We start from the raw sequence: 10,129 nt of genomic DNA on the forward strand, positions 1-10,129 counted from the left end.
GCCGTGAGGTGCGGTCAAAAAAAAATTACAGTAGAAAATTAAAGCTGCAGTTGTATTTGTCATGACATCTAGTGCTTCTGGGAATAAGCTAATCACCAGCTGGAAACAGGAAGAAATTTGACTTGTAATACAGAGTATAAAAGTGGATCCATTATAGGAAATTTGTACTTCTTCTGGGGATGGGGCACACTAGATAATATTTGTCCATACAGAAAAGAGCCCTAGAGTCTGAAGCAGAGTTCAGCATATTGTATACTACCCTTTCCACTGTATTTTGAGCAACAAGTGCATCGTTTAAATATATATACTTCTATGCTAGTGTTCTGCAATGAAAACACCCCAGGAACACTGCAGTTACTGCTTCATTGCTGTTGTCTGTCCCCCACCCTGCAGGGCCAGCTGGTGACTGCTGGATCTTTGCTGACCTCCCTTAGTTCCAGTTCTTCAATTCAGGAATAGTCCAGGCATTATTGTGTTGAATATCTACCCTTCTCTCCCTTCATTTGCCCTCACAGCATCTGATTAGACATTCAGCCTTGTCCCAAATCTTCTGTCAGTGCCATGACCTGCACTGCATCCCTTTAGCATCATGAATCACCAGTTGGTAAAAATATTTTAAGAAATTAAACATAATGTTTAGAAGAAAGTATTATGATTATAGGTTTAGGGATATCTGCAGAAGAAGCACATTTGTGAGAGAAGATGCTTATATTTGGCCCTTGAAGGATATTTGGTGAAGAATTATCATCACAAAACTCAACAGGATCAATTTCGTTTCTGAGATTTTTGGAATCAGCCTGGCCTGAAGAGGAGGAAGTGTGTTTTAGGTATACCAGTTAAAACGAACAAACACCCTTATGCTTAGATGCAAAACTCATTGAAAAAAAAAAAAAGAAAAGGAAGAAAATAATTATTAGTAATTCTAACCATCTATGAATATTTTGGAAGTGTTTCCTTTGGTCAATAGGATGATACACTGTTTCATTCTTCTTAATTATATCATTTCTCCAAGGAGATAAATACTTTCTACAACATGAGAATTTTAACTCTTGACTTTGAGATAATTTTAGACTTTAGAAAAGCTGTAAAAGTATTACAGAATTCAGATATGCCCTTCATCCAGCTTCCCCTCATGTTATCATCTTACATAACTATATCATGTACAACAATCAAAACTGGGAAATTAACTTTGGTACACTACTATTGTCTAAACTGTAGACCTTATTTGGATATCTATATTTTATTCTATAGTTCTCCCTTTTCTGACCCAAGATCCAATCCAGGCTCCCACATTGCATCTACTTGTCATGTCTCCCTCATTCCCAAAATGTAACATTTCCTCGGTCTTTCCTTGTCTTTTATGACTTCGACACTTTTTTTTTTGACTTTGACACTTTTGAAGAGTACTCGTGAATTGTTTTGTAGGATGTCCATCAGTTTGAATTTGTTTGATGTTTTCTCATAATTAGAATGTGGTTTTGCATTTCTGGCAAGAATATCACAAAAGAAATATTGTGTACTTCTTGATATATCGTATTAGGAGTTTCATGGTGATGATGCTGACCTTGATCATTTGGTTAAGGGGGGATGTCTTCCAGGTTTCTCCACTGTAAAGTTAACAGCCACCCTCCCCTCCCCCCATTAATAAATATCTTGGAGAGATGCCACGCAAATTTCTGTTTCTCCTCAGACTTTCACCCACTAATTTTAGCATCCATCCTTAGATTTTGCCTGCTATAGTCATTACTGTAGTATCCTTAATGATTTCTTTCCCCTCATTCTTTCTACATTTATTGATTGGAATCTTTCAGTAAGGTGGAGTTGTCTCTTCTCCCCTATTTATTTATTCAGTCATTTATTTATATCAGTATGGACTCATGGGTATTTCTTCTACAGGTTATGACCCAATACAATTATTATTTATTTTGTTGTTGAAATCTACAACATGATTTAAATGGCAGAACAGTATTCCAATTACACGTCTGTGATATGAATTATTGATCCAGTTCTTCAATGTTGGACTTTCAGGTGGTTATTTGATACTATTTATGATGTCTGATATATATAAATCTTTGAGTTTTTATGTGTTTTCATAAATTAGATTTCTAACAGCGGAATTATTGATGTTTGAAAAGTTGTGAAAACTGGCAACATGGAAATCAGTCCACACACCTAACCCAGACTACCAGGCTGTGAGCAGAAAGAAGCAGTAGATGCCGCGGCTCACGAAGGCCCCTGCCGGCAGGGTCACTGAACACAGTTGTCAGTAACAATATTAACAATAAAGTTATTGATGTTGAGGAAGGGACTTCTGGTAGGGGCATGTCTATTTCCGTTAGGGCCTATATCCTTCGCCCTCTCCGTTTACATCCCAACCGGAAATACTTGTACCCCGTTTAAAGCCACGTCAGTCCTGGCCTCAGTCCCGCCCACGCGGGGGGAAGCGTTTCCGGGGTCAGGGTATTCCGGTTCGCCCCGCCCCGCCGCCGGTGCAGTGCTGGAAGACCCGGTTCTCCCGGAAGTGCCCCGGACATCTCTCTGTCGGGGTTCCCACCTACCCCCCTGCTGCTGCGGGCCGCTGGGGCGGCGGCAATGGCGGAGGCGGCGCTGCTACTGCAGCCGGAGGCGGCGGCGGAGCGGGACGCTCGGGAGAAGCTGGCTCTTTGGGATGGGAGACCGGACACGACAGCGCCACTGACCGACCGGCAGACGGACTCGGTGCTGGAGTTGAAGGCGGCGGCCGAGGACCTGCCCGTACCCGCCGAGGTGAGGTGACGGGCGGGAGCTGGGCTGGGCTACTCCGCGGGCGCGCCGGCGGACCCCGACCTTGCAGACCCTTGTCCAGGGTCTCTCCTCTCCTCCCCATCACAGTGTCGGCTCCGGTGGGAGAGGCCCCTCACCTTCCCGGACTGTTAGGCCTCACGTTGTCCCGGACCGCCGACTCTCCCCTCCGGCGTGGGGACGGCTGCGGGGGCGTCCAGCGGCTGCTGGCCGCCGGCACCCATCCCGCCCCCTGCGGCGTGGGGCGGTTGTCCGGGAGCCTTGCCCCGAGCATCTTGCCCCGGGTGTCCCTGGTGTTAGCGAGGTATAGTCCTGCTGCCCACCCTCTCCCGGAAGGAGAAGGCACTGAACCCGAAGTGCTTTGCTTCAGCACAGCCTCCTGTTGGTATTTGTTTACCACCTTAATGAATAGCCCAGCTTCCTTTTTCCATAGGGGCACTTGGGGAGACCAAAGTTGATTCCGGGTGACAGCTTCATTGATCGCACATTGAGCAATGAGCTCTCGATCAAGTGCAGGTTGTGGGAGATCCGATTTATATTTGACTTATAGCAAAGCAATAAAAATTTTTCTTTGAAAGCTGGGTCAGTACATTATTAGATAATGCTGGTTGTCGGTTTTAGTGTCAACGTTTTTAATCCTAATTGCCATTGGGATATTATCCCTAATACTGCTTGTGTGATTCAATTCAATTAGTTATAATAGCAAGAAGTACATTTTATAAGTAGTCAGATGTTTGACAAACTTCTAGTTTTGAGGGCTAGGTTTAGGCGGTTATTATTTTATTAGCGCTGATGGTTACTTTTGATGTTGGAAGCATTCTCTTTACACGGTTGTGTCCAAAGGCAGACTGAGTTTAGAGACTTAAACTTTTTTTGCCCTCACACTTCAGAGGTTAAGAACTTTGTTTTGAAAGTTCTCGCCACTTTTCGCCGTTGCACACTCTGCCATAAAGTACAGGTGTTCTTTCTTGGGTTTCTCTGTCCACCTCTAGGATTCTGTGCTGGAAGTGTGTTTGAAATAAATGAGGAAGCAGTTGGAAATTTGTTTTGGCGTGGCTATCAGAGTCTTTTATGCTCTGGGCAATAGAAGTTGTTTGCTCTATAAATATTTCAGTCTGTTTATAATTGATTTGGCCTCTCGCCAAAGCAGGATGCTTGGGCATCACAGTACCTGTGGTGAATGTATTCCATAAGCAAAGTAACCCATTTTATTTTTAATGTCTTGGGCCATAAAATATTATTATTCCCACTGAGCATGAAGGAAGGGGTTTGGAGTGAAGTAAAGGAGATCTCTTCATTTTCACCCCATTATTTGATATTTATGCAACATAATACCTACCATTAGCCCCATGCAGTCATTTAACATATATTATGTGCTTACCTGGGGCTAGGAATGGGGGGACAGAAAGATAAAAACAAGATCCCTAGCCTCAAGGAGCTGACATAATTATGGTGATTATGAGCATGTGAAAAAGAACAAAGAAGGTAAGTTCAGACAGTCCTCCAGGATATAAGGAAAATCAAACAGGATGGTATGACACCAAGGAATGAGGTGTGCCCTTTTAGATGAAGAGGAAAGGCCTTTCTAAGAAAGTAACCGCCTCAGGCAAGAACTCATGATGGAAAACAAGAAGCCAGTCTTGCAAAGACTAGAGAAATAACCTTCCAGCTGGAGGAAAAAGCAGTGCAAAGCCCTGGGTAGGGGATGAGCTTGACAAGTTCAAGGGTTCAGTGAAGGTTTTCTGGTACATGCAGCCTTGGCATTGGATTGCTGTGAGAATGAAATACCAGCCTGTTATTTATCCATCCTGGAATCTTTGAGGGGGAATTTCTCATTGCTCTTCAGCTTTCGACAGCCCTCTTTTTCCTTTATATGTCTGATGGGAAAACTTTGGAATTGAATTTTTTATCCGTTACCACTCTTTTAACACCGGCACTGAGAAAGAATGCCTCAAGTTTTATTTGGTCCGACCAAAATAAAAACCTGTAAAGGATTTTCTATAGTGTTTCACAATTTTCAGGAGATAAATTACATCCTGAACAACTGGAACTGGGCAAGTTAGTTGAATAGCAAGAGGCCAGCTAACTCTGAGCAAATATCATGAAGCTGTTTATAGCTTTCCTTTTTATTTAGGAGAACTAGTCTTATATACCTTTTTATTTGGTGTTAGATAAGAAAATTTGCAGTAGAATATTAAGTAGACTGGTTTCTTGTAGCCAGGGCACATTTTTTAGTAGTGAGGGCCTTTTTCTTTCTGCTGAGTTTAGTAATTCTTGATAAAATGCTGAGATAATTTATCCTGAAATTTACCTGTAATTTACTGTTACAGTTGTTGTTTTCCTAAAGTTTGTGTGGCCTTAGACATGATACGTAACTTCTCTGAACCTGTTTTCTTCTTTATAAAATGGGGATTATAATAGTACTTGCGTCACAGGGAGTTGTGAGAACTAAATGAAGTATATAAAGTGCACACAGCAAGCTACCTGCCAGTATTATATTATTCATGTGCTTTTCTCCCCAAATGATTATTACCTTAAAATAATAGATTAGAATGTTATGATCCTGAGCTGGTACTGTGTAGGTGTCACTCAGACCAAAGGTAAGAAAAGAAGAGGTTAGGTGCCTGGAGGAAGGTTCTGAGACTCCATCTATACCTCTTCAATGATTTGCTCCAAACAGAGTAGGTAACGTCAGGTTTCATTTATGGAATGAATTTATTAGATTGATTACAGAAGTGATTTTCTCCAACCCAGAACTGTGCAAGAAGTAAAGTTTGGGAGAGTAAGGTATATTTGCTTGTTTTTTCCTGGAGCTGCTCAGCTGCTCAGGCAAGGCTTGATAGTTTATTGTAATTAGTATTTAATATGTTAGTGTCCCCATTTGTGTAAGCTGTACAGTAGCTATCCAGGACCAACCAGGAGCCTAGGTCTCTGCTCTTCTCTTTCTGGTGGTAAATGTCTGCTCCATCTGGAAGCCAGGACAGTGCGAGTAAGCCAGAGGCATTCGGTCAACATCTCTTCGGGAGTGAAAGAGTAGTCAGAACAGGAAAGTTTGTGACACCAGCACACCCTTTTTTTAAATAGTTCTACCATTTATATTATATTATTTTATTTTTTTAACATCTTTATTGGAGTATAATTGCTTTACAATGGTGTGTTAGTTTCTGCTGTATAACAAAGTGAATCAGCTATGCATAAGCATGTATCCCCACATCCCCTCCCTCTTGTGTCTCCCTATCCCACCCCTCTAGGTGGTCACAAAGCACCGAGCTGATCTCCCTGCAACACACCCTTCTTTATTTGCCATTCTCTTCCAGCTGCTTTGAGAAAAGAAGACAGCTGGGCAAATGTACCTAATGGGGGCATCTTCTCATAAGCTTTTATTTTTTTAATTTTTTTTATTCTGGCTACGCTGCGTGGCTTGCGGGATCTCATTTCTCCGACCAGGAATTAAACCCAGGCCATGGCAGTGAAAGCGCTGAGTCCTAACAACTAGACCACCAGGGAACTCACTCATAAGCTTTTAAAAAGCAGCTTTAAAAAAAAATTATTTATTCATTTTGGCTGTGCCAGGTCTTAGTTGTGGCATGCGGGCTTCTTGGTTGTGGTATGTGAACTCTTAGTTGCGGCATGCATGTGGGATTTAGTTCCCCAACCAGGAGTCTTACCCACTGGACCACCAGGGAAGTCCCCTGATTTGTGTGATTTCTGATAAGTCTGCTTTAATTCTTATTTTTGTTCCCCTGTATATGATGTATCTTTTTCTCTCTGACTGCCTTAAGGTTTTCTCTTTGACTTTTGATTTTCTCTCTGAGTTTGAATGTGATGTGTCTAGGGGTGGTGTGTGTGTGTGCACACGCACACATGCATGTGCATTCTGCTTGGGATTTTCTGAGTTCAGAATTGTAGCTTTGTGTCTTTCATTATTTTTGGAAACTTCTCAACTATTATCTCTTTAAATATTTCTTCTACCCTGTTCTCTCTCTCTCTCCTTATTTTGAGATTCAGATTACACATATATTAGATCATTTTATACCATCCCACAGTTCTTGGATGTTGTGTTCAGTTTTTATTTGTCTACTCTGTTTCTTCTTTATGTTTAATTTTGGGTGATTTTTATTGACCTATCTTCAAGTTCACTGATTCTTTCCTTAGCTGTGTTGAGTGTACTGATGAGTTTATTGCAGGTATTCTTCACCTCTGTTACAATAATGGTTATTTCCAGCATTTTTGTTGGACATGTATAGTTTTTATCTTTCTGCTTAACTTCTGCATCTGTTCATTCATTTTATTTATATTTCATACCAGAGCCTTTGACATATTAGTTGCAGTTATATAGTTCCAATATCCAGATCATCTCTTGAGTCTGGCTCTGTTGAGTGCTTCGTTTCTTGACAATGAGCTGGGTTATTTTCCTTGCTGTTTAATGTAACTTTTGGTCAAATACTGTACATTGTATGCAGGACATTTGAGAATGAGGGAAATAGTGTGAATGCCTGGAAATGAATACACTTACTCTGTTAGGTCATTAGTGTGGAGGTTTGGGTTAGTGGGCTAGGTTTGGGTTTTGTTTTTGTTCTGGTTGCTTTTAGTTTACCACTGGCTTCAGACTTCTCTTTCATTACTTTTTGCCTAGCATTGGGGCTGGGCTGCTGCGGAGTCTTCTTAACCTTCCTTCTCAACCCTCAGCTTTTGGTGTGCTGTGCGCCTGTGTCTCAGAGGGTGTCTGTGCTCTTGCCCCTCCCACAGGAGAGCATTGCTGGCGCTCTATAGCCTGGTGGTGGTAGGTGGGCGTTTTCTGTCATCTGCGTCCAGCCTCAGTCTTAGGCAGGCCTTTTGCCCCTGGGACTCAGGGGTGGAGTTTCTTACTGACTCTGCCCTCCTCCGGCAGTAGGAGACCTCTGATGTTCTGGGTCTTGGGTTCTTTCTTGCCTCTCCTCCAAGGGTAATGGTTGTTTTCTTTTCCCTTTCCCCGGCTGTAGTGTGTTCTCCCCTGTGCCCTAGGGTTGATAGGGCTTGCTGCCCTTTTTTCAGTGTCTTAAGATTTTGTTCCACTGGGGAGAAGGGTCTGGATGGGGCTTTGTGCCCCACTTTCCCCAGGCCCCTCCTCTTCTGAGCCTGCACCACCAGTCCTCATTCTTTCTCATGAGCACCTGGTGGAGGTCCGTGAAGACCATGTGAGTGGGTGCAAATTCCCCTTGTGTCTGTGACTTCCAAGCATTCTGTACTCACCCGTCCTCTAGCATTTAGTAATTTGAAAGAAATTTTAGCCTAATTCTTACCTACTTGTGTGGCATTTGTCATCTATTTTTCCATAATCTGCCATGGTAAGCCCGTGCTCTCACTCTGTCTCTGCCTGGAGATACCCATCTTTTTCTAGATTTTAAGCTACTTAGTTACTCTGGAACCTCAACTCTCTGATGGCTTCAAGAACCTGATTTTGTAGATTATTTGTCTTTTTCTTATTATTAAGGTGCAAGCAACACTCTGTCTAGCATTCTTTTAGCCTAGTCTCCATGTGCTTTCTGGTATATTTTTCAAATCTGTACCTGATCCATGTCTCTCTCCCTTTTCCTCCTTAGGTATCGTGTAAACAGTGCTGATAGAATTATGTGTTTGAATTTTGTCATGATCTGTTCATATATAGCTAAATTTTACTACTAATAAACTATAATTTTGTACAGGTAACTTAGACGATTCTGTTCCCAAGAAGCAGTATAGATTCTGATTTGTAAATTTACTTACTGTAAAAAGGGAACCCTCCTACACTGTTGATGGGAATGTAAATTGGTGCAGACACTATGCAAAACAGTATGGGGGTTCCTTTAAAAGACTAAAAATAGAGCTACCATTTGATCCTACAATCCCACTCCTGAGCATGTATCAGGAGAAAACTCTACTTTGAAAAGATACATGCATCCCAACGTTCAGAGCAGCTCTATTCACAATAGCCAAGACATGGAAGCAACCTAAGTGTCCATCGACAGAGGAATGGATAAAGAAGATGTGGCACATATATACAATTACTCAGCCATAAAAAAGAATAAAATAATTCCATTTGCAGCAACATGGATGGACCTAGAGATTATCATACTAAGTCAGTCAGACAGAGAAAGAGAAATATCATATGATATCACTTATGTGTGGAATCTAAAAAGAGGCACAAATACTTATTTACAAAACAGAAACAGACTCACAGACATAGAAAACAAACTTATGGTTACCAAAGGTGAAAGTGGGGAGGGATAAATAAGGAGTTTGGGACTAATAGATACAAACTACTATATATAAAATAGATAAACAACAAGGATTTACTCTATAGCACAGGGAACTATATTCAATATCTTGTAATAACCTATAATGGAAAAGAATCTGAAAAAGAATATATACATATATATATATATACACACACACACACATATTTCTGAATCACTTTGCTGTACACAAGAAACTAACACAACATTGTAAATCAACTATACTTCAATAAAAATAAATAAATTAAAAGAAATAAACTTACTTTGTTACTACTAATAAGGAGGAATAGTAATATGATAAATAGAAGCGGCTCTGGTTGATTATGTGTGTTATTTGGCAGGCATTATGCTGAATACACGTAGCACTGTCTCCGAGGAGACAGCTTGTTGGTAACTCGCACAGAGCATGAGCAGGTAGGCTTAGCTCAGCTCAGCTTCCTCTGTCCTCAGAACCTCTGGTGGCAGCACACAGCTGCTGGTGACACGTTAGAGTCAAGATAGATTCTCATCAGATTTCAGAAACTTAATTCTTCCTGCCCAACAGTCCTTTTCTCTTCAGGGATTGTGTCACCATTCAGGAAGAGTTTATGTTGAAGAATGATGCCCTTAGTAAGACGTATCTCTGTACATCCAGGACCCTGCTGGGAGAAAGCAGATTGAGGACCTTTCTGAACACTTTTTTTCTGTCTGCAGCTTCCCAGTGGTCAAAGGAGCCTGTTTTCTTACACCTGTGTTTTCTTCATTTCACAATGGCCTCATGATACAGATAATGTAATTCCTGTTTTACAGAGAAGAAATAGAGATTTAGAAGCATTACGTGATTTGCCCGTTATAACACGCTTATTAAGTGAGCAGGGTTCAAACCAGGCCGCACTGTGATGTGCTTTACCGCGCCCGAAGGTGCAGCCCCACTTTAACCCAGACACAAAACTCCCTCCCTCCCTCCCTCCCTCCCTTCCTTCCTTCCTTCCTTCCTTCCTCCCTTCCCTCCCTTCCTCCCTCTTCCCTCCCTCCCTCCCTTCCTTTTTCTCTCTCTCTCTCCCCTCTCCTTCCTTCCTTCCTCCCTCCCTTCCTTCCTTCCTTCCTTCCTTCCT

General features: G+C 41.9%; 1 protein-coding gene across 2 annotated transcripts in view; it reads left to right on the forward strand.

The window, feature by feature from the left end:
- Positions 1-2,448: 2,448 nt before the first annotated feature.
- The window catches only part of COG3 (component of oligomeric golgi complex 3), a 53,137-nt gene continuing 45,456 nt past the window's right edge, over positions 2,449-10,129 (forward strand). The window contains exon 1 of one of the 2 annotated variants that reach the window (XM_029210180.1): positions 2,449-2,766. In XM_029210180.1, the coding sequence (XP_029066013.1) occupies positions 2,593-2,766 (174 nt within the window). In that variant the 5' untranslated portion in view covers positions 2,449-2,592. The remainder of the gene's footprint in view (positions 2,767-10,129) is intronic. The other variant, XM_029210182.1, reaches the window with a different exon arrangement.

This window comes from Monodon monoceros, unplaced genomic scaffold (assembly GCF_005190385.1).
Source record: "Monodon monoceros isolate NGI ecotype Baffin Bay Population unplaced genomic scaffold, NGI_Narwhal_1 Super_Scaffold_8, whole genome shotgun sequence".
In the NCBI taxonomy this organism is placed as follows: domain Eukaryota; kingdom Metazoa; phylum Chordata; class Mammalia; order Artiodactyla; family Monodontidae; genus Monodon; species Monodon monoceros.